Genomic DNA, 26,351 nt, shown 5'->3' on the forward strand with positions numbered 1-26,351 from the left:
TCTATTTACTGAAAAAAAAAAAGAAGAAAACCGATTCAAATCAAATTCAATAGTGGGACTTGTTTTTTTTTGCTGGACCCTAATCTAAATGTGACTTAGTTACTCACTTTGTCACTGATTCACTGAAACCCACTGACTCTCTTGGCAGTATAACTTGATGAGCTCATGGATTATAATAATTCAAAATTGCTCAGTTTCCTACTAGCACAACAAATTTGGCTGATTTCAATTAGGTGTAAGTTGGGACATGTAAACGCTACAAAATGCCAAAAATCAGTTATTGCGAAAAAATTAACCAAACTCATTAAGGGATCTAAAATGAGCGTTTATTGCGATTCGACAGTATTTTATGTGGGACATGAGAGCACCTCAGACCTATCAAATTGCATTCTGAATACGAAGCATGTCTTTCTGATATCAAATAATTTTCATTTTTTGAAAATCACAATATAAAAATTTGATATTTTTCAAATTTTTGATATATAACAGTCCTCGAAGTAAATTATATAAATCTAATGATATATTCTTAAAGTGTATGCAGGAGGGAGAAAAAGCCGACGGTCAATTGAAAATTTTGACCTTTCATATTGAAGATATGGATTTTTTCCCAAAAGACCTAATTTTTTTTGGTGTTTTGGGAAAAAAATCCATATCTTCAATACTGAAAGGTCAAAATTTTCAATTGATCGTCGGGTTTTCATCCCACCTACATACACTTTAAGTATAAATCATCAGATTTATAAAGTTTGCTTCCAGTACTGTTAAATATTAAAAATATCAATTTTAATGATTTGCCATAAAATGTGTATTAAATTGCGAATTTCAAAAATCAAAATTATTTGATATCAGAATGACATTCTTCAGATTCAGAATGCAATTCGATATGTCTCATGTGCTCTAATGTCCCAAAATAAATACTGTCCAAACGTTCATACCCCAGCCCTTAAAAAGACACCTTTAAGCAGTGTCATCCACATGTTCCATTCAATGATAGCCAATTGCATTGAGATTTCATCAGTTACATTGGATTATATCCAGTGGTATATAATTGACATTTCCAGTCCAATTTGCAATGTAATCACATTAATTAGATATTAGCTAAGTAATTACAGGACTCTCAATAATAATGTGCATGCACTAAGTAGCTATGGGAAATCCACCTGTGTCAGGACTGAGGTACAAACACTTATAAAGTCAGTGTTGAAATACCATGTATAAAGAATAAAAGCAATCATTTTTTTCATTTTATCCATGGACAGTTGAAATTGCATTTGACCTACTTGATGCATCAGTTTCCAAATGCATTAGAAATTCTTGTTATATAGACATTCTGATTCAAAATGTGTATGTGAATCAAGGAAAATAACTAACAAATTAGAATAATCCTCAAGTGTCCCATTAGTTTGATATAAAATGTTTGTATTTGCTATGTGTTTGTGTGTGTGTGTGTGTGGGGGGGGGGGCTGGAGTTGTGTGTTTTGGGGTGTGTGGAGTAGGGTGTGTTTAGGGTTTGTATGACTGAGCTTGTCAGTATGTTCAATGTTTGTTTTTGTGATGATTCAACTTGTTCGTCTACATGTGGTTTTGAGAATATGTATTGTATGTGAAAATGTCAGAAGAAAGAAATATGTCTTATTTTATTCTATCCTATATAGTTTTGTCATTGTTGTTATTGTTGATGTTACAGTTGTTGTTGTGTTTGTTACTTTTCCAATCAGACACTTGATTGTTTATAAATTTGATATCAGTTGCAAGTAGTAGTAACAAAAGATGTTAACCAATACCCAAGTTAAATGCAATTTTAAGATAGTTACTGTACAAAGTGTGCACGTAATGCGCCAACATTTCTAAATGGCCCATCTCCTACCTGAGTCACTAAAACTAACTAAAATATGCTTAACTTATTTGTGAGAGTTGGTAGGATTCCAGTGTGATTAATTAAGGTAAAAGTATATCAGACTTTCATGTTTTGAATCCTTGGCCAAAAGTTTCTTCTTGAAATGTTCCTTTTGGGAACAGGTTGTTGTTTAACAGCAGCAGTGTAACAAAGCTGTTGCTTTCCAGTAGTCTTGTTAGTCTTATAGGTCCAATTAAGAGGATGCAGAGAGCCCAAGTAAATTAGGACATGTTTTGCTTTGCCAAATTGCTTTGCACACATTTCTTAAAAACCTTGGAGGTTGATTTATCTCTATATGTGATGCGATCAAGCAAAATCAGTCGGAACTCGGAAATATTGATTTTGAGATATAGCCAAACAAATGAAATATTTCCTGTTGTTTTAGAAACTGTTTAATTGCTCATATCATTGGAACTGGTTTTTCAATTTCAATGGGGTTTTCTGCAAAATCCAGCTATGTAAATGCTTTTTACTATTCCATAAGAAACTGAAAATTTAATATTTCTGAGTTCCAATTGATTTGCTTGATCGCATCACATATAATTTAAATTAAACCATGAATCTATATCTACCATAATGGCCCAGTGTGTAATGGGAAGGATGCAATAAATTCTGCCATGAAAGAAAGCCAAGACTGCAGATCCTGCACAGATATTTTAAGCATTACATATTCATATCATATATATCATAAATTTTAGCATTACAATGTTTCTTTCACTGATCGGTACTAGCACTTTTAAAGGGGAAGCCCTGCCAGATCAGCTCTTCCGGGGTGAACCAAATCTGCCTGATTATCAAATTAATCTGTGACAAGGTTATCTCTGAATTTGACAGGTGCTAATTGATGTTTTAATGTTATTGCATCAATTAGCATGTGTCAAATTCAGAGATAACTTTGTCACTGATTAATTTTATAACCAGGCAGGTTTGGTTCACCCCAGAAGAACTGTTCTGACGGGACTTCCCCTTTGAAGAATTTTTATTCTACTGCTATTGAATCAAAATCATTTTGCTTCAACAAGCATTACCATAAAAAGTCTGCATAAATAATATTTTTTAAAAGCCAAAATTAGCATATTTAACAAGATGGGAAAATGAGGGGATGTCCGTTATGGTATGTAGGGCGGGCCAGTAGGGCGGGCCAGTAGTAGCTGTTTCCTTGGTGACATGTAAAATAAAGTTAACCAAACAAGCAACATAAACAAAGTTTAAAAAAAAAGTTAAATCCTTCCCAAGCCTTTCGGCCCATTGGGCGGCGCCTATCTCCGTTTCATAACCCTAGGCCACATGTCTGCAAGCAGAAAAGCTACAGCAGGGGGTTAGTCCACTGGTAGCCATGTGTTTAACTTTCCCTAATCCATTCTTTCAATGCTGAACTCCTGGCAAGAAGGCACTAGGTACCATTTTTAAAACCTTTGGTATGGCCCGGCCGGGATTCGAACCCGCGACCTCCAGATTGTAAGGCGGACGCTCTAACCACTAGGCCACCACGCCGGTGCAACATAAACAAACAAAGCCATTAAATAGCAGCCACAATCAAACAACAGATGAGGATAAATTGCTGTAACAATATTTCTATTGTGATATCCAGCTAGTTTTGACCACAACAGTTTGTGCTAAAAATGCTTCAATAAAAGCCATGTTGCTATTATTTGAACAATTTCATATGATTGAGTTGCTTCACTGAAAAAACACTAATCACACACAAATTCATAGCAAGCCATAATAACATATTTTGTTCAATTGAGTGCAATAGCTTATCAACCTACCTCCATATAAACCATCGCAACCGGATCTGAATTGGTGTAAACAATATCATAGCTTATCAACCTGAGACCTCCATATAAACCATTGCAACCAAGATCTGAATTGGTGTAAACAATATCATTGTGTAATATGTCTTGATGGTTCTAACTTTCTGACAATGTCTCTTTGTTAAATGTGTGTTATTAACGTATATGTGATGTTTTGTGTTATTTGTTACTTGTTTCTTTTCTCTTGTATGTTTGTTATTTCATTTCTTTACTGAAATTTCTGTAGAGTTCCTCCTCCTCCTCTAACATGGAGCCCGTTACACCTCAACCACCACCCCGACCACCCTCAACATACGTGAAGGGTATTGAAGGGGCACAGGAGTGCAGCACCACCCCAGGGACGCTTCCTTCGCGCGTGATCCACCTGAGCCCCCTTTGGTGCGTGCTCCGTTAGCACAACCTGACGAGGACGAAGACAATGGGGTTAGTGCATGCTTTAGATGCCTGATGAATGAATGCCATGTATATCATGCTTCATATGTATATTTATTTGCACGTATAGATCTTATTTGTGGTAGAAAAGCTGTATATTTTATATCAAGAATTGGATTCATTTAAGAGTGTCATATATCTGGTTTATATTCATGCATGTTAAGTTGTGCAATTTTATATCAAAAATGTTCTCATTATTTTGGAGTGTCATAAATTTAGTATTCATGCATGTGAAATTGCATGATTGTTTTTATGTTGTTGATGAAATAAGATGTTCTGAAGTGTAGGAGTTAACCTTTTACAGGCCCAGAGAAGTCAATATCCGAGATAAGGTTTTGATGCTCTGGTAAGTATCATCTTCAGAAGACACACACTAGGCTTTGAAGATGATACTTGCTAGAATATCAAAACCCCATCCTTCTGTTGTTGACTTCTTGTGGGAAAAACAAATGCTACCTAACTACAAAATTCTTATTGCAGCTGCCTGCCCAGGTACACTCTCGCTAAGGTACATGGCTGGTAAAGGCACACTGCATAAGACCAGTTCAGTTCAGTTCAGTGAGCAATGGTACTGCGCTGGTACTACACTGGTACTCCCCTGGTACTGCACAGGCTCTCCTGGTACAGTACCATGCAAGTACCTTGGCGATGATGTACTTGTGCATGCGGCCACAATAGGCATCTGGTAATGTATGTTTACCAACTGAGAGTACAAAATTATTTCAAATAGGACGATCCTCTCGTTAAGCAAGCAAATTGAATATTATGTTGATTAAAGTTAAGCTGTTAGTTACGGTATTAAAAACATAGGCCTAACTGAATAACTGAATAAAGGTAAGTATATGAATAACAATATTGGAATGAAGTAGGGGCAGCAGTGAATAGAGAAGTTAGTGACATCATTTACAGTGTACTATATCGTCATTGAGCAGGAAAAACATGTTTGTGGACCCTGAACATGTTTAAAACAAAACTGCCAACTGGTTACATAGGAAGTTTTGCTTTAAACATGTTCAGGGGCCAATGACACAGGAGGTTTTTCCCTGCCCAACGACGATATGTAGTCATATCAATCTTAGCACATGCGTGGTTCTTTAATTTAAGGCTTACAATTATGGAACATTTATTACAGCTAAAGATTAATTCATTTGCCATCGCTGAAAATCAATTATGCCAAACGATTAACGGTCATATCTGGTTTATCATCGGACAAGTACGAAACTTGAATGGTGAAACTTATTGGACAGTGCACTTGTTCAAACCATGAATTGACGTCATAATAAAATCCTACTGAATGATATGCCAGACAGATTATCAAAAGATTTTGCACTAATCTGTTGTCTGTGGTGGCAAATCATATTAAGTTTGGAGTCCAACCTGTGTTGTGTATTAATTAGTGGCAATATCAGTGAATACTTGTTGATTATTGAAAACCAAAGAGATTGGACCAAAAGAAACATAGTGGGAAAATCTGCCATATTGGGTTGTCACGGATGGAGTCCAAGTAAATGTAACTCGTACATTGGTAACCTTTGATTGAGCGTGTTTGCTTGTTTACATTCTGCATGTAATGTGTTTTGCCAATAACATGTAACGCTCAAGCTCCAGGATACAAATTATCATTCAATGCTCGAGTTATTGTGCGTATTTGGTGTGCATTTAAGAAATACTTCTTGTTTTTAATCAAATATGCATTAAATGAGTGAATAAAAAATATAAAATGTCCTTGATACTATCAAAATTTAAAGTGATTAAAAAAAATGACCCAAGATTTTTATGGTTGCGGAGTCCAACCAAACAATTTGTTTGGCCTCATAATATATATATTAATTAAGCCACTTAAGGGAACTGGAATGAGCGTTTTGAGCGTTTCAACAGCATTTTTTGTGGGACATGAGAGCACATCAGACCTATCAAATTGCATTCTGAATACGAAGAATGTATTTCTGATATCAAATAATTTTCATTTTATGAAATTCATGATATAATACAAATTTTATGACAAATTATTAAAATTTGATATTTTTCACATTTTGGAGATATAACAGTCCTCAAGTAAATTTTATAAATTTAATGATATAGTCTTAAAGTGTATGTAGCTGGGAGGAAAAGCCGACGATCAATTGAAAATTTTGACCTTTCATATTGAAGATATGGATTTTTTTTCCCAAAAGACCTCATTTTTTTTTTTGGTGTTTTGGGAAAAAAATCCATATTTTACGAAAGGTCAAAATTTTCAATTGATCGTCGGCTTTTCATCCCACCTACATACACTTTGGGTAGAAATCATCAGATTTATCAAGTTTACTTCAAGTACTGTTAAATATCAAAAATATCAATTTTTAATGATTTGCCATAAAATGTGTATTACATTGCGAATTTCAAAAAATCAAAATTATTTGATATCAGAAGGCCATTCTTCGTATTCAGAATGCAATTCGATATGTCTGATGTGCTCTAATGTCCCACAATAAATACTGTCCAAACGTTCATACCCCTTCCCTTAATTAAGCCAATAAATTATGAATTAAGTGCATAATATACATGTAGCAGGACAGACATGGAAGCACCTGTTAGTTAATGAAGTTGTCCTTGTCTCAATTGTAAGTACATACAGATGTTAATCTACACAATCATTTAGGTCATTTGTCTAGGGCTTTATTATGTAGGCTATGAACGTCCTGAACGTCCCGACAATTATTAAAATCTGTGAAGTATACATATGCCTTGTAGGTTTGGCATAGTCCACCACTTAATAAATCACTTTTTAGACATGCCAACTGTTAACTCCCTGGACACTACTTGGTCGTCTAACAGCATTACTGATTGGTTGATAACTTGAATTGCCAATTATGAGTAAGCTTTAAACTATTTAGAGTCAAACTTGCATTTGCAGACGATCTTATTAATACACTCCTTGATTGGTTCAAATTTGGACACAATATTCATTTTGGCCAATCGGCAGGTAGCTCTGATGGGGGTTAAGGGACCTTACATAAGTAACTTGCATTCCCTTGTACTTTGCAGCACTTAAGGTTTAGGATTAGGTTAAGATTAACATCTATAAATATTCTTGGAGAGCCCAAGGAAGCCTCTAAAGGGTGGTTTATTTTCATGGGATCTGACTAACAACATACAGGCCAGATTGGAACAGTCAGGGGTTTACACCCTACTCGCTGCAAGGTACATTTACTGGTATCACGTTCTTTACACAGAACCCATTGCTTAATGTCCCCTCCAAAAGACACAGTACTCTCATGATTCATTTACCCAAATCTAAATGCACTTTGGGGAGAGCAAAATTCTTAGCCCAAGTCAATATCTTGGCAAGTTGCCACTGCCAGGAATTGAACCTGGGATCTTGTGCACCAAAATGAGTACCCTCTCTTGGGCATGAGATTTAGTATCTGCGCTAAAGTAAGCAACACTTATTGTTGTGATTGCAGTCACACAACACCCAAATATGAGTATCAGTAATTCAAAATTTAGTTTGTGGTGTGGAAAGGTTTGTCCATCACATACTTAGCTGCAGCAGAATGACAATATGATATGCAAATAGAATTTGACAATATTTATAACAAAACTGGCAAAAATAATAGAGGTTGTCCGTGTTCTATAAGCTGCATATCCTTTCAGCGACTGCTATACCTTGTTTAGGATTTTCAAAAGAAGTACCTGCACGTGCAACCATGACTGTTTTAAAAAATAGCCCGCCAAAGTCATGCAAGTAACTCCAAAGTCGTGCATTGAATTGGTTTGAATGAGGAATACTACGGGAACCCGCGCCTTTTGTTAGAAGTTACATATGAGTAACGTGGATAACCTCCATTGAAGAAAAAAAAGAGAAAAATTCCTCTTACATCACATTTGATCTTCAGTCTGTGTGAACTCTATTTTGATCAATTGATCGGACATTTACAATTTATGAAGAGATTCCTGCAATTTCACTGCTGTCAGATTTGACATAAATATCTTCCGTCCTCTCCAGGTAATAGACTTTGGAGTGAAAGATAACACTTGTAAATGTTGATATTGAGCCAAGTCATGCAGGAAACGTTACACAGGTGGGGAGGATGCTATGCCTATTAATGATGCCTCTGTCAGTGTGCTGCTTGATGTATGGACTGTATGAATCCAATAGGGGCCAACAGAAATGGAGAGAGTGTTTAAAAGAATACAAAGTACAAACTTGATGTAAAACACTGTAATTGTTAATCGGCTATAAACATTCAATGTCGGAAGTGTATGAAGTTGGAAATCTGCCAGTTGTAGTCGTACTATGGAAATCGACACCTCACAGTGTCAACACCCTGTATTATAAATATTTTTTTCCATACAGCTCAATACTCCGTTGAAATCAATATTCTATTATTGACATATAAAGAAAGTGTACATATACATTGTGTTATAGGAGGTGCACCTGGAACTTAACTAAATGGGCTAAACGCGTTCCTTTATACCTATACATATAATTGTCCTTCTCAAAATTAAATATATCTCAATTTTTACATTGGATTTAAAATTGTTTACATTAAAAATGCAGTAAAAGATATCCACAGCACGCTGCAAGGCCCCGCTAATTAGTGTACTGCTTTTCAAGTGAGTGTACTGGAAACAAAACCCTGCTTTTACCTGAAAACAAATTTTTTTCTTGTAATAGAAACATATGGGGTACTAGAGCATGCACAAATCGTAATAATGTGTAGAATATAGAAACGCTGTGGTATCTCATATGATAGTCATGGTATGCTTAGCCTGAGTCGCTCGGCCTATCTCGAACAAAATCGCGATGCGTAGCTGTTAAAAAACGAGAGGATTCGCTGTACTAGCACTGCAATTTTTAACACGAAGATATAGGGATGATGACGATGTGCACCTGTCTAGCTGTAACAAGATCGTTTTATTTGCTATGGAGGCAACTTTTGTCCAAACAAGTGTTATTTAGTATTTTTATTAGGATAGGTTCTTGATGCAATCCTAGGCTCAGTATTATAGGTTGATAGACATTCTGCCTTATCTTACTAGTTGCCTGCCAGGGTGTATGTTAACTTATGTTGGCACAAACCCGTCTGGTAAAAGTTGCCAGCCCGTAGCAACTTATGACTATCTGATACTAGAACAGGCTATTGCTACTAGTCAGTTGGGCATGTCATTTTGTAATCATGGTGAATAATAAAGTTTACCTTCAATGGCTGTCAGTCTTGTCTCAATTTTCCTTAAAGGCGCCAAATGTGGCATAGTGATAAGAGTTTAATGAGCTGAACATTTTAGGCTAGGGGACAAAATAATTATAGCAGTACACAGCTACCTTAACACATACATCAAATTTCAGATTGATCTTTAGACTTCGTGTAAAAAATACAAAAATGATCTACTTCACTCTCCATGTTTATATCATATCTATCAGCAGACTTGTAATTCCTGATATTGCTACTTGCCCAACACAACACAACATCTAATGTTCCAAATTTCTAAACGTATATTTGAATTTTTTTTAATCTGAAAATGTTTTCTCTGACACAGCTTCAGACAGAGAATTGTAATTTGAATTTTACTAATTCCATTGTTTCACAATGCAACTTGATTCTTGGATATGGTTGTTTGTATGACTAAATGTCTGTTTGTTTGTTTGTATGACAGAATTCAGCTCCAGACAGACCACCTAAACCTCCACCGCTTGCTTCACCAGACCCAGATCAAGCAGCAAACCAAGCAAATGGCAATCTACCTGATGGTGTTTTATACAGAGTAAGTCAATCAAACACACGCACACATCGCCAAGTAATTGTGATGACGGTGGGGGTGCGTACATGTTTGCGGGCAAACGAGGACACACACAAGATTTTTCACCTTAAACTGCGGACTTACTTCCAACCGAGGACAGTCAGCAATCTCAAACTGCTGCAAAAGACCTCAAGCTCAAATGCATGCTAAATGCTTTATAACGCTATTTGCCTGAAATCGAGGACCACACGTGTAAAAACTACCGTACGCAGGTGATGGCTAAAATTCCGTTTCGTATTATACACACAAAAAATCCGCCATTTTAGTCCACGGTTAGGCGATGAAAACATCATACACTCATCCTCGGTTAGATGGCAAAACACAATGTCCTCGGTTGGCGACAAACACACACAGGAGTGTGGGGGGGTGTGTATGTGATGTGTGATTCTGGGGGCGCCTGAAAATGCTCACTTCCGGGGACATTTTCGTGTGTTTAATCACACAACTGGGGACATCTGCCAACCGGGGCCGTCCCCGGTTGTAGAGACTATACCACCTGCATCCCCTATGGCTAAAAAAGCTTTAAAATGCAATAAAAAAAGCGGGGACACTACACAGGTGTGGGGTCATGACCCCAAATGGTCAATTATTCCATCAAAAAATGTTTTTGAAATCGGCCATTTTGTCCCCGGTGTGTCGATTAAAAACACACAATGTACGTGAGTGTCCCCGCTTAATACACAAGTCGGGAAGGGGGTGTGTCTATTAGTTTGTGTGGTCAAGTGACAGATCATCATAGATGACAGGAAGTTTGTATCTGATGGTTTCCCTGTTGTGTGAAGGATTTGTTTTCCGATTTCTATGGTTGCCCTGCTTTTCCTGTTCTACCTGTAGAAGTGCATCTCCATGGCATTAACATGCACATTGTCCAAATGGATTACTGGTTTGGCAAGTTCACTGATAGTTGTTAGGGGCAGCAGTCTAAGGTGGAATGGTGCCTTGAATTTTGGTCATGCTACCATAATTCTGTGATAGGGTATCACGATTCTGGGATAGGGTATCGAATTCACAATTTTTCACTTCTGAAGCCTGGAAAGGGTATCTAATTTGCTATAAATCTTGAAGAAATCAAATGGTGCCAAAATTATGAGGAACGTCTTGGGAAGGATATTGAAATAAGAATTTGTACTAAAGTATTCAGCAAATTCCTTCAGCGGTGACCGTCTGCTCTTTCTGATTGTGGCATAAAAGAACTAGGTCACACGAAGCAACGCAACTTGACCAGCGAACGAGGTGCCGATGTGATGATGACGTTATTCAATCAGCCAATCAGAACCCCACTTCCGTGTTTACACCATATAAACAGTGCCAAATTGGCAGACCACTGAAGATCCTTGCTTAAAACTATAGTAAGTCATGGAAAAGTAGTACTATTGGTTCTTTTACCATCTCTATGCATGAGGGTCATTTTAAACAATTTTAAGGTCACTTCTTGCACTCTTGGCATGAGTATGGGAAGCCAAATAAGACCCAGTAGTCTAAATACTGCTATGACACCCATAGAATTTCACACACAATGTAATACACAATATGTTTGTATTTTTTGTTGTAGGTTAAAGCAACACATGAATACCAAAGTCGAGACTCGGATGAGTTATCATTTAAGAAGGGTGACATCATCGATGTAGTACCGTTTGAAGACCCAGAGGACCAGGTGAGTCTAGTAGTCTTGTGGCCATGTCATACTAAACCAGAGTCATGTTTGTGATCAAGTTCTACGCAGCTACACACCCAGTCGCTATATCTGGAAAGGGATTATTGTTTTGGAACATGCTAGCATGCCCAGCGTCAAATCGTTCCCAGTTGAACTAGTATTCGCAATTTGCATGGATCCGCCATCCTGCTACCAAAACGAGGTTGTCCCTGCAAACACATGCGCAAAAAGTGCATTTTTGTTTCTCACGGTTTTCTAGCAACGTGCTAGAAGGGTTTTGCATGCACTTTGCAGGTAGAACCTTATCATGAGATGACCGTGCGATCGGCGAGTAGTATCAACTTGATACGCAGGTTTTTCCTTATAACCATTAGCAGGCTATTTTAGCATATTTATGCAAATAAACTGAATTTTAATGATTTTTATGATTTTATGATGCCTGCAATATTGAAAGCATGATAATTTCCTTAACCACAGACAGGAAAAAATGGCCATCAAAACTTGTTTGTTGTACATTCAAGGAAACCAATTTTATTTTATCTCATTTTACAGGATGATGGTTGGCTCTTTGGTAGAGTATCAGGCAGTCGAGTTAGCGGGGTCTTCCCAGAAAATTTCACCACTCCAATATGACGACAAGATCAACATTAGCTCTACTAACTTACTCATCACCTAATTATTCACTCACATGGAATATCATGTTATAATAGTACCCAGCAGCATAAATCAAGGATAGTTACTTCCAGAGTGGCAACAGGGAAGGGTATGATTGAAGCAGGCAACCCAAGACAGCTGAGAGTAGCTTAGAATGGTTATACAATATTTGTATGTTCAATGACTTGGTGATGTTGATAATTTTACAATTTGATATTTTGTTGGATTTATGAATTGAGCTATATGATGTGAGCTTCTTTGCCAAAGTGCTATTGATTGTTGAGATGGTCACACTTTACTCTGTTTCTTAACTGAAGTAGCTCCTTGCAAGTTACGAATACTCTTTTACGAGTCGTAAATTTACAAAAGGATCCCTTTAGTAAATTACGAATGGTACCAATGGTAAATCATTTAGTAAATGGATTTTACAATGCGTCACAGGTAACGATGGATTTTCAGACTTCCAAAGCATCGTAAGTTAGATAATGGACCTCTGGCAATACATCTCAGTTTCTGTCCTGTCCAAATCACATGCAAATAATGAGTACAAGGAAACAACACTTTGGCAATTTGGTTTGTATTGAGCTCTGTATTTAATACAAGTTTGCAGTAAAAGTACTTTGGGATGTTTTTAAAAACTTTTGTTATCAGCATTTTGTTATATTAGTGCTCAAAATTTAAGTCTTCCTTGTTAAGACCATTTTTTTCCTTTTTACCTTGTTTCATTTTCTCTTGGTGTCTAAATTCCATTTATCTGAGAGTAAAAATGGATATTTAAAGCCTTCCTGAAATTTGTTAACAGTGTAATGACATGATTTGTGAAGTGTCACCCTCTGACTAATTATAGCTCCAGTGACACCTCATTCATTTCCATGGACCTTTGGATGTATTGTAATAGGTATTAGAATTTTACTCTAAAATCAGGGCTGTTAGTGGACTGTAGTTCTAGTTTTCACACCCCTCCAGTGACCATAGGCCTAATCTTACCCCAGGACAATATGTATGAGGTCTCACTGGAATTGGAACAGATTGTGCTGGGTTAGTTCCAGGCAGTTTGATATCATGTACACATTTCAATACATGTTTTGGGTGATTTGCATTGAGACTGAAAGGATCATACTGCTGTGTACGCACCAAGCAGATCATACTCCACTGTCTGATCAAAGAGATTAGACTTAAATAATACAGACTCTGTAATGTTTGCGAGTCACTCATTTTGGGTAAAATAGTGTACCATGGGATTATTTCACCTTGGATTTCAAGTATGACTTGTGCTTGTTTGCATGTAATGCATTGTGTCAATGCACATACCTTTGTGATGCTAAAGCTGTAACAGGCTTATTATCATTTGATTTTGGGCTTTCATTGATAAACGCCAGAGGTGAACTATTTGGTCCCAACCATGACAATCCAATATTTTGTTTTATAATATAATGAAAGACAGAGATAAAAAGACTGGTCGCATCTAAAATTCTGACAACTAGACAGAAAATGCCGTATTTCGTAGGTCGGCGACCAACCACGTCGCGTAAATGGCCTGACGTCAGATGTGATTTAGTCTTTTTGTCTCTGTCTTTCTTTATAATGTTATGCTATTCTGAGTCCACACTCGAGTATACCGTCGCTATTGTTAATTCTCGGACAAAAGTGTATGTGCCGTGCATTGTGCATCAAATGTGTGCATACTTACCTGGAGCTCGGATCTTGGTAATCAGCAACATTGTGTAGCGTGATTCAGGCCTTGTCTTTTGAAAATTGCTGGCGAGTGAAAATTCACTCTCCTCAAAACTTGCCAGGTGAGCTGTAGGATAGTGATTTTAATCACTTGTATTATTATTACACCAAATGTAGGCGAGTGATAAAAAGCTCTCCTCAGCTTCATTTTAGGCGAGTGATCACTCTCACTCGCCTCAAAAGACAAGGCCTGGTGATTGGTTTATAATTTTTTTGAGTTGTGTTTTTGAGTTACAATGTCAGGTGCATATAATATGGAATGCTTGTGGATGCATTCTTTGCTTTTAAATTACACATATTGTGTCCGAGAATTAAGTATAGCACAGTAATCTCTTTGATATGTTCTCATGTTCTAAAAGATAGGTATGAGGGATATTGAATGCAGTAACTATGATCTGATCACTGTAACAAGATACATGTATCTGTGCATGAAAAATAATATTGAAATCATATAGATGTAAAGGAATATATATGTATCCCCTTGTACTTTCAAACTTGTACACTACAACAGGTGCATTATGAATGGAATCATATACTCATAAACAACATTACAAATGTGGTAAACTTAAAAACTGAGCATGTGATGAAGGTGACATTGTTATGTATACAATACTTTCTTACAATTCTGAATTATGTTCAATTTCATATTGAAATAAAGCAATATAGCCTTTTAATGTGGTAGATAATGTCAGATTGTGACCCTAATTAGCCCAGCTGATATCACTCCGAATCACCTGTGGTAGTCAACCCCAGTGTTAGTGCTTCACTTACATAATTGTCTTATCCTTTTCCACAACATGGAAGTAAAAATGGGCTATTCCAGTTGAATTCCATACACCCTATGGAAGACATGTAGATTTCAAATGGATTCACCCAATCAGGCAGCCCCATTTGAAATTTACACTCCCTGAAAACATGATCAATTGATCATGTTTGCACCACAGCTGTATGCAATGCTGAAAAATTAAACCGATCATATACTTTTTTTTAAATGTAATCAAAGTGTATAAAGTAACCTTTGACCCCACTATATAGTTTTTGTAGGAGCTACATATGTGCTGCTTAAAGTTGTAATGTTAATGATATAAATTGATTATGTTTTCTTTGAATCTATTTTTAGAGGCTGATACACTAGCCTCGCATACATAGATAGATTCCTTGATGAGTACCACCATTAGGTAATGCATTCTTGTTTACACAAGATGCATGTAGGTACCATAAAGTACCTACAGTAAATTTTTTAATTCTGCTGAGTTGTATGGTGTGCGTCAAGCGTATTCGGACATAAACGCAGAAACAATTATGCTAATTGGTTGATCAACAGTCATGACAACAAGATGGTTGACCCATAAATTGGTCATTGGTACGTAGAAGGGTGGAGACTGGGTACTTTCCCTTCTCTACATGATCAATGATCACCAGTGCGTACCTGGAAATATGAAGAATTAGGAAATTTACTGTATTATGTGTAGGTATACTCATGGTGTATATTGTATGACCAGGCAGCAGAGGTTGTTACCACCCTAAACTCTGGATCATAATAGCTAATTTATTTATTTCTTTTATTGTATTATAATGCTTCAGAGATCAAAACAGTACACATTTAACCTTTTAGGTTGTCTTTTATTCTCTCATATTTGACCTTGAATTAGAATAAACAATAAGGGTATTTTAAGATCATAGCTGCATTGAGGTTGTCTATTTCCTGTCATTCTCTTACTCAGAATGGTGGTCAAGGTGCACCCTCAATGTTATTGTTGGCTCAGCTTGGACTTCCCAATAAAGGAGTCTTAATTCACTTCTTGCATGGTCATCAAGTTTGAAGGTAGATCCTCGATATGGCAGCATGCATGGATGAGAATTAAACCAGTTATATAACATTGTGTAAAGTGATGTAATTCTTTCCATCATGTCTGTTACCAGTTTGAGGCTCTACCCATAATGGCGGAACCATGCAAGGGGTGAATAGTATGTATTACATATATACAGACTTTATATAGCACTGTTTTATAGTGGATTTCAGCTAGCTCACTTGTGAACTAACCCATATCAAAGTATAATAATACTGCTTACTCAGTGTGGGCTACTATACAATGGGTGCTTCTTGTTTAACCTGGAGTATATAGTATTAACTATGGATCTAAATTACTAAAATCATTGCTCAAGCAATTTGTGTCAAGGTATTACACATGTATCAACACTAACTGTAATTTTGCAAGATAAAGTATACCTAAATTCCACATGGAGAATGAGTATCCATAGACTCTCCAACAATTATACTGGCTGTTTTCAAGCATGCAGTATAAATTTCTGTAATCCCACAGTCTTTGATATTTGTAAACGCATTTAAAATGCTTTAGGAGTGGTGTATGTAATACACTTAGATAGCTAGCGTGTGTAGCAATCAGTTGGCATTATTGCCTATGATTGATGCAAATTTGGGGCTAAACATTTTTGTTCTACTGACTTGTTTAAATGTTGCTTTGGCGCATGGCATCAGGATTTTATTTGATATTTAAAAGATTTTTTCAACAAATTCATAGAAATTTGAGGTATTCTATCCATGCAAGGGACTGGTAGGGTAAATATGTTTTAGAATGCAAGGTTGGTATTATACTCCTACTCATAAAGTTTGTTCAGCTTATAATTGGTGAAAACAACAAGACTTGTAACATTGTGTATTGATATTGAATGGCATGTACGCAGTTGCCAGTTGGGCACAGCACTTACGCTAGTTGCGCGTTGTATATTATGTGATTAGTGCATGCTTGTGTGAATTTACACAAGTGTAAGTTGGGACTTGCGCAATAACAAAAACCAAATAATAGTTGCCAATTATAAGCCAAACAAACTTTAGCTCAGGATCCATGATGATATAAATGACATTTCTAAATGTATGTCAGATATGCCACAAAGAATTGAAATGTGAAATTTACCAGGTGGCCCCATGAGCAATTCTGTGGTAAAGCCACCATATCTGATGTTCACCCATAGAGAGTATACCATAAATTCCCCCACCCACCAATTGGAGGCTGAAACACCATGAAAGATGTGCAATTGTGCATAGTGCCAAATACCATTTCTGCAGCAATGCGCAACTTGCAGAACAAGAAAATCATAAAACATTTGCGACTTCTCAGACTGATTGATATGGATCAACTTCAGGTGGACTGTAAACACAAAATTATTGTGGTGAAAAGGTATGAGATACCTGCAGCTATGTAGCATTATTTTCCCGTAATTATCCTTTTTACTTTTTATTTTCCCCCCCCCAAAAAAAAATTAAAACCCACCTTGTTAGGAAATTGTCATTAAAGCTTTCCCTTATATGAACAGAAATAATTATCATACACAGATAGATAAATTATTTTACCATAACAAGTAAAGGAATGGTTGTACTTTTGCACAATATCCATGTGGTGTGTTGACGATCCCAATCAATGTGCGTAGCGCATGTTATCATATGTCATCTTGGTCGTCTCTGTAGAGCTTATGTCGCTGTATTTCACTCAGAACTTATTTGTGTAAAGCCATACAACCATTTTGTTGTTGGTGTTCTGTACTGGTTCTATGAATTGTATATATATATAATGCTATGTATGTATAAAATAATAATTATTATTACGATGCGCTGTATGCACCCTATGCATGCTATTTGCGTGGTTTTTAGTAGTTGCTGAACTTAACCCTTGCAAGTGAGCATGTCAAAGTTCATTCGGTGCGCTATTGCAGTTGAAATCCATAGACCCCTATGGAAGACATGACCTAAATATCCATACAGGGAGTGTAGATTCAAAAGGAGTCATCCATTCAGGTAACTCCGTTTAAAATTCACACTCCCTGTGTGTGAGATTAAGGTCATATCTTCTATAGGGGGTGTATGGATTTCAACTGGAATAGCCCAATCCAGGATTCCCAAATAACTAGTGAAGCAGATGTGGTAGTTTGTTTCATTTTGAACTGAAAAAGCGCAGTCAAATATTACCCCATTTTTTTAATTGCGAGAATTGCAACTTATAAATAAATAAGTAAATAAATAAGATATGGGCATTCGGAACATGAATTTTTGCTAATCAGTTTAGTAATAAACAAAACTATAATCAAACTAGGCTGCTGCCCTCGCAATAACCTCCATCCCGGTCTAGTGCCGTACATATTTGCGATTTATTCCGTATTCATTACGTGATAAAGATTTAGCGAGGGAAGTAGACCTGGATTCAGGTTCTTGCGCGGTTCAACTTCAGCTTTGATGACTGAAAAACGTACGTCTTAAAAATGTGTCGGACTTTGACCAGATTCTGGTTGCATTGAGACTGCAGTTGTGTCCAAAGTGACCTTTTGACCATTTTAAACACATGTTTAGAACTTCAGAGAGTGTATCACAATGGTGCGGTACAACGACACGGTACACAGGCGCCGCTAGTCTGTCGCGCTATGGCGCACAACCAAAGTTGCGCGAGAATATTTTCATGAGTCAGACACAATACGAGCGGTAAGTTATTCAGTCGTCACTTCAAGCATAACACAAATACATGCGCAGTGTAGACGACTGAAGGATTTAGTCTATAATCAAACTGTAGCATAATCTGTAGAGCTGTATGTAGCCAATTTTTGTAATATAGCTATTATGAAGATGTATAAAATAGACTATTTTGATATGATTACAATAATACTATGCGTGTCCCAAAGTTCTTTGGCCAAAATGGGTTTTAACAAAAAGAAGTGTGTTTCAATATAATGTGTATTTCTTCTGGCGTTTGTTATTATGCATATTCATTTTCAATAAAAGTAGAGACATTGAAACATATATATATGGAGGTGGACAACGGTATGGATATTGAGAAAGCTGTAAGAATATCTACATGTTGAAGGAGGTAATGTAACACATATGATATCTGCATATCAAATTGTGATATGAACATTGTAAGCACCACCGCCTATTCGCTGTCATAGTGCATGTTAGAATATGACCGTTGCTAGGTCAACTGGATCACACTTTCTCTGTTACGAACCACTGATCGAAATAATCACAACACAAAGCCTATGGCATATCAAAATTCGGAACAGGTGTATGAGCCCAGGCTTGGAGCAGTAACCAATAGTTACTAACTTGCACTACGACAGCGAATATCGTTCAAAAAGTGAAAAATTACAAAATTCCAATTTTCAACCCATCCATATCATTGTGTTTCATGTTATTAGCGTATTTATTTCCCTTTATATTCCCAAATCATTAAATTTTAGTATTCTGATTTGATATAGTTTTGTAATAGACAGATTTTTGGTACAAATTTTAGAATCATTTCATGTAGAGTTTTTTTAAACTTTTGTTCAAATACTTCGCTGATTTATATGTAAAAAATGTTTTAGTGCCATAGTAGTAGTTGAGGGTAATAGGGTAGGCATGTAGATTTAGAATTGTGAAGACTGGATTGAAATGCAAACTTGCCATTTGTATTTGCATTGACTGATTAACCTATTGATTGAATGACTAATTGATTGATTGATTTGTTGATTGATTGATTGATTGATCGATCGAGATCGATTGATTGATTGATTGGTTGGTTGATTGATTGTTTGACATGATCCATTGGGTCATAGTTCAAATCTTTCAAGAAACTATAAGCAGAAACGCTCAGATTTGAAGGCATGTGGTCTTGATTAGTTGAAAATCACCACCTTAATTATCAATTCAAGAAGTCAATTAAGAAACCCAAATTCCTACTTACTTGAACCCTGGGACATCACCATTTGTGTAACTGCATTTGTCCTGATGACAGCTGTGATTGACCTCTGTCACAGATCATTCAGCATCTATTGGACTATTCCAGTTGAAATCCATACACCCCATATGGAATACATGTCATTATTCTCCCACACAAGGAGTGAAAATTTGAAATGGGGTTACCTGAATGGGTGACTCCCATTCGAGATCTACACCCCCTGTGTCAAGTGGTAGATTAAGGTCATGTCTTCCATTAGGTTTCAACTGGAATAGCCCATTTATAAATGTATGATGCAGAAAACTATGGCTAAGAATGGAAAGAGGTAACATTTGATGGCAAAAACACTGTATTTGTCACAATAATAAGACATGTGGTGTAAACTGTCCCTTATGCTCAGTAGTCCTCTGTGAATCGGAAATCAAATGAAAGGTTGTATTTTATGAAGTCTCACTATTGTAGGAGATACCATACTAAAGCATACTGGGTGGTATCGAGGGTTTCAATTCTTAACTGAGACACCTTTTATGCATATCAAGCCTTGTATAAATATATTTTGGCTCTTCTAGCTTAGCTACTTTTTCACTGCAGCTAGGCTTTGTTTGTATTGTATTTTTTTGTTTTAAGTGAGCCACTGTTTCTGTCTAGCGTACTAGGTAAACTTTGTATTAATTAGCTACATTTTGTGCAATTTATTCCACATTGTATTATTTCCAATCCTGTACCTTTCCTCTTTGCTGAATTTGGCAATCAAAAAGTTGTTGTGTTGCCCTTACCGGGCTGACCCGATCTTTGCAAAAGATTGCTTGGGTGGGCTTTTAAAATTGGGGTAAAATCAATATTGCTTAGCTAAAATGTCAAAATCTGATCAAATATGCATTCTGTAATAGCCAACAGTGTAGAAATATATTGATCTCTCACTGTAGGTAGACTTAATATGGTTGAGTTAGTAAAACACTCAAAAAACAAAACAAATTTAAACAAACGCCCAACACTATCGTAAATTTTCATTTAAGGGCAACACAAGAATTGTTTTTGGCCTTGAGGCTGATATATACAGTTTGACACTTTATGGGCATTTTCCCATCAACACAGACACAGTAGCATATTTGCCAAGGGATTTTCAGCAGTGACAAATGTTGAGAAGAAGAAATGTATAAAGATGATCATGTGAGCGGAAAGTCACAGCCAGGAACCGAAAATCACTAGGGAGAACAAAAATCGCAACATTTGTCGCAATGGAAAATCACCCAGAGAATGTCTAGACTATATCGAGGGGTCAGAGCCAAAAGGCCCTTAGTACAAAAATGCCATGTAATGATACAGGTGTTCTTGTACTTGGGGCCTTGTGGCTCTCACACATTTCATGCAGTGTTGCACTCGGGCTTTACATTTTCTCTGATAACAGTTTCTGTGGTTATAGCTTGATTATGGCTATACAATCATAAGGTGCCCAGTTTTGGTACCAAAATCTCATTGTGGCCAAAAATGCACTTACGGCCTTTTGGCTCTGACCCCTCAATATCTATATATTAGTCTTCACTGTACATGTTAAGTCTGCTGCTTGTATTTATGAAATACATACTCTCAGCTCTGTTTATTGCAATTTGTTACATAATGTTTGACATTTGTCAAGGTTATTCCTTATGTATACATAAGATGTTCATGATATAGTTGATATTAGTTGTTTCCTTTGATTTGGGTTTGGGATATTATTGTTTTAAAAAAAGTAGTCCCATCTATTCGCTGTCAAAGTAAAACATCATACCTACTGGTTCACCCTTGGTTTGCACACACCTGTTAGCAACCTATTGAGTTTGCATTGTGATCATTTTGATCATGGTTCAGAACACAGCATGAACCAGTTGTGACTTGACACTATGACAGCAGTTATTTAAGGACAATTACATTGATTTTAAAAATAGCAAGATCACACATGCTTCACACTCAATCAATAGTGTGACACACTTACAATGTCATTACTTGCAGTGTGGTCATTTGTAGTGATAAAGTTGATTGGGCTATTTGAGTTAACATCCATACACCCCTTATGGAAGATATTACCTTAATCTATCACACAGGGAGTTTGTATTTCAAATGGGGTTACCTGAATGTGTGATTCCATTTGAAACCTGCTGTGTGGGAGATGGTCATGTGTTTCATAGGGGTTGTATGGATTTCTGTTGGAATAACCCATTTTCTCCAATGTGCTAAATCAAATGACCAACGGTTCTGAAAAATTATGATAGGCAAAAAATCTGCATAAATTTATGAGATTAATCACTTCAGTACTGGTACTGACTTCAATTGAATACATTTAGAGTCATTTTATAGGATATATGAATAAATATATACATCTTTATCATGCTCATGTTGACGATGAAAATCCTTTCAGATGATGAAGATGTTTAATGACTTAGAATTGGTCATTGAATTACAAAAGGAGCAGTTCACTTCTTTGGCTATAAAAGCTATGTAAAGCATTGTGGAATGGCTCTTGATGTCAAATTGTTCAATCAGCACTGGTCCTGATTTTTCACTCTTAAATGTATTACTTTGCATTTTCTTTTCCTGAAAAGGCTTTTCAATATAGAAAGTATGGTAGATATATTTGCCTTTGGAATAAGATCCGAGTAAAAGCCAGTCATAGTTGCAGACTTTGGTTCAGTTCCAGCCTATTTATTTTCCCTGTAGAGAGAGAGTTGAAAGAATGAATATGTGTATAAAATCTTGTTTGTTCTTTTATTTGTTCAGAGGCTGAGTGTAGTTGCCAGATCTTATCATGGGAATTTTGAATTTCTGTGATGAACTGGTGGACATGTAGAGTTACTGTAGCTTCAAGTATGTGACACGATCAAGGGAAATGAGTCGGATGTCGCTAATATTGATTTTGAGATATTGGCAAAGAAAGTGTTAAAGTTCTTTTGTTTTATATTGTTTTCAGCGATTGGTAAATTGACGTAACTTCGCAAAGAAAAGCTGTATCAACATAGGGTTTTCAGTTTCTGAAAGCTCTAAATGTCCTCTTTAGAAACAAATGTAAAACTCATTTTCGACCAGGGTCGACATGTCCCCTTGATCGTGTCACATATAAAGTATTCTGTCTTGGTTCATTGTGTAAAGCTGACATCTGTCAATTTCTTAAAATTTAATTTGCGAATTCAGTTGTATGATGCTGGTGTCAAAGGTCAACACATGAGCTCAGATGTCATTTGAGATCCAACTGCAAGGAGTATGTGTGATTCTAGTATCCTCTTTTTATGCTAGTTTTGATAGATACCAACGAAAAAAAGTTTATTCCCAAAGTTTCAGCTGATTCCACATTTGCATTTGCGAGTTATGCATGAGTATGTATATTACATTGCTCCATAGGCTACTGTGCTGTAATTTTGTTCTGTTAACAGAACATAAATACAAATTTGATATTTTTGTTAAGCAAATTAATCTGCAAGAAATATTTTGAACACAAACATTATGTAGCTGGAGGTCTCCGTTGGTCACAAAATGCCCCTTTAAAAAAGGCGTAGAATGTTGCAGGTGTGACTTGTTCAACAGCTACCTTGTTGCACTTGGTCAGTATCTGTGTTCTCCGCATCAATGTTCTCCACATCAGTGTTCTCTCGCATGATTTTGAAAATGCTTTAGTCATGATATCATGTTTCTCATTAATATTATGGCAGTATCCCGGGTAGATTTTTAGTTGGTAAAAAATAAGATGAAAATGATCAATACTATGTATTTTGACTGTAGATACAAAAATAATATTCTGTCAAGTAATACATCGATGTGACACATTTTGGTACACAGGGTAGTATTCACAAATATGGACTAACTTTAGTCTTTGACTAAAACTTGTGCTAGTCTCATGGGTTGAAGCCATGTATTTTACCATTGAGCTGTCAATGTGGGATTTGAACACCCAAGGCTACTCATTTTATTTAGCATTTTTGAAGTTTACCAGCTTGTAAGTTGAGGAGAAATGAAGCCAACAAAATCTGCTGTAACATACATGGACTAAGCTCCATTGGGCTCCATTGCAATCCATACACTGGATTACTATGGAAGACATGATGTTAATCTCCTACACAGGGGGTGTAGATTTCAAATGAAATCGCCCATTCAGGTAATTCCATTGAATTTCACACTCCCTGTGTGGGAGATTATGGTCATGTCTTCCATAGGGGTATACGGATTTCAACTGGAATAACCCATTCTAGGCTAGAAGTCAAGTTCATCTTTTGTGTGTGAATACTGGCCAATTGTGAACTTAACGGTTTATACAGGCATGAGAATTTCCTGTTTTTAACCTGAATTCAGGTTTTTAGTTTTCAGAATTTATATGCACTTATTTTCAACCGTTTTGGAGTGTTTTTGCAAAATTTCACACCCCTTTTTCACCTTTTACAGGTTTTCCCATATTATTCTCATGCCTAAGGTTGAATAACACCTTGCACAAGACATGTTCTTTCTCTTATAGTATTTTTAGTCTCTGCGAGTCGGTGACATCAAATTCCTTGTGCACGTACCATCTATGCAGCATGTTTAAACATGTATGTACTGCAGCCTTTAAACTAAGCAAATACTTTTGATTTGAAGTTGCACCCAATGAACTGTGCACTGACTCGCTGTGAGTAAAAATAGTATAGAAATTAAGCTTTTTTTTATAACTTGTCTTTTGATATTATAATTGACAAATTTGCAAGGTTGAGATGGACTGTGCTGAATTTGATATGCAATGTTTGATAACTAGGCACTTGAAATGTGTTGCCACAGCGCTTTGGTATAGTCCTGGCAACTTGAGTGGAAAGCTTAAATTGGCAGACTTACTGGTGTCTGAAAAAGCTATGTAATTATTAATGCAAAAGCTTGTTTTGAATTTTATTTATTTCTTTTGTTATGCGGTTGTTTTTTTCAGGCCAATATACCTTTGGAAAAAGTGCCAAATGTCAGTTTAACTAAATTTATTGGGATGAATAATCAATTTGTACATTGGATTCTCTTTAGGTAAACAAAAAGGGAGTGTAATTAACCACAACCTTTATTTTAATCAAAAATGGTTGTATATTGAGGATGGTATCAGCATCAGCCGCTAAAATCCTTCATATCATGGAAGATTGCTAAATTCGACTAAAACTGAAGTTCCTTACCCACTTGCCTTGAACACAGTGCTGTGGGGTCAGGGCTTAGAATGAGCATCCTATCCCTACTGGGAATTGAGAGTAGTAAACATGTCGGGAAATTTGTAATCGGGTAGATACTTGCCTGTAATCAGGTTGATACTTGCCTGTAATCAGGTTGATACTTGCCTGTAATCAGGTTGATACTTGCCCGGTGTCTAGTTAAAATTTGAGCATTTTTAATCAAGTCTTGTGCACTTAGAAAAAGTATAATTATAGCTTGGCATGTAACATGCTGGGGTTAGTTGTGTACCTGGTCCACCTGCAAGTTGAGTGTACTGGGTGGTTCCCACGAATCATGGTAAATTGATGAGAGACTTCATTCCAAAGAGTTAAGGAGGCTATATATATGTATGTATATAAATACCCTTTTATAATATGTTATATGTTGACTGTACAGGAATAACCACATTCACCCTTATATGGTTCTTCTCTTACTATTATTATTATAATATTATGTTATTATTATGTGTATGGTATGTTACAATTGGGTCGACTGAACAGAGAATATTTCCCGAAATTTGATAACCAATTGTGACTTCATTATAAATATGTGAACAATGTATGAATTAAAACATTTTTACTAAAAGCATTGATTGTCTTTGGTACCTATGTTTTGTTGTTTCTGATTACTAAATTCTTTGTTGGGTAAATTCTTTGTTAGGGTTATTATCATTACAGTACACTTAAAACTGTAATTTATCAAAACATTTGGATACAATCGGGGCACCAAGGTTTTTCTTGCAGAAAATTAAATGAGGATTTCAGATATATGTTGGTGCTTATTTCACAAGTGATGCCTGGAGTGTTTTGCAGTGGATTTAAAGGGTAATACAGGGTCAAATTTCAAAGTTGGTCAATTTTGGTTTGAAACCACACCTAAGTATAGTTTTACCTACCTGGGATGTACAAGCTATCTTCAGTAGATAGCAAGGTGCCTGTATAAACTATCTTCAGTAGATAGCAAGGTGTCTTTATAACCTTAAATAAAGTGTAGTTTTACCTACCTGTGATGTACCATTATCTTGAGGAGATAGCAAGGTGTCATTAAGGTCATTAATATATAGTAAGAAGTGGAGGGGACCAAGAATTGACCCCTGCAGAACTCCGCAGTGAGAGGAGAATCTGCTTCATTATAAACCACACATTGTTTCATATCACAGATCATTCAAACTAACTTCAGAATATAGCAAGGTGCCTGTGTAAGTTATCTTCAGTAGATAGCAAGGTGCCTATATAAGTTATCTTCAGTAGATAGCAAGGTGCCTGTGTGAGCTATCTTCAGTAGATAGCAAGGTGCATGTAAAAGCTATCTTCAGTAGATAGCAAAGTGCCTGTATGAGCTATCTTCAGTAGATAGCAAGGTGCCTGTATAAGTTATCTTCAGTAGATAGCAAGGTGTCTTTATAACCTTAAATAAAGTGTAGTTTTACCTACCTGTGATGTACCATTATCTTGAGGAGATAGCAAGGTGTCATTAAG

At 36.4% G+C, this 26,351-nt stretch overlaps 1 protein-coding gene and 1 long non-coding RNA gene across 6 annotated transcripts in view; both read left to right on the forward strand.

Moving 5' to 3' along the window:
- The window catches only part of LOC140142036 (myc box-dependent-interacting protein 1-like), a 62,783-nt gene extending 50,248 nt beyond the window's left edge, over positions 1-12,535 (forward strand). For 3 of the 5 annotated variants that reach the window (XM_072163942.1, XM_072163944.1, XM_072163943.1), the window contains exons 9-11: positions 9,784-9,891; positions 11,480-11,581; positions 12,134-12,535. In XM_072163942.1, coding sequence (XP_072020043.1) covers positions 9,784-9,891; positions 11,480-11,581; positions 12,134-12,214 — 291 coding nt within the window. In that variant the 3' untranslated portion in view covers positions 12,215-12,535. Of the gene's footprint in view, positions 1-3,937; positions 4,135-9,783; positions 9,894-11,479; positions 11,582-12,133 lie in introns of those variants that run through there. The other 2 variants (XM_072163945.1, XM_072163948.1) reach the window with 1 other exon arrangement.
- An 8,051-nt stretch (positions 12,536-20,586) lies between these two features.
- On the forward strand, positions 20,587-25,463 carry LOC140142049 (uncharacterized). Its single transcript, XR_011857508.1, has 2 exons — positions 20,587-24,964; positions 25,009-25,463. It is a non-coding gene; the product is annotated as an uncharacterized lncRNA (long non-coding RNA).
- The last annotated feature ends 888 nt before the right edge of the window (positions 25,464-26,351 follow it).

This window comes from Amphiura filiformis, chromosome 20 (assembly GCF_039555335.1).
Source record: "Amphiura filiformis chromosome 20, Afil_fr2py, whole genome shotgun sequence".
Lineage (NCBI taxonomy): Eukaryota > Metazoa > Echinodermata > Ophiuroidea > Amphilepidida > Amphiuridae > Amphiura > Amphiura filiformis.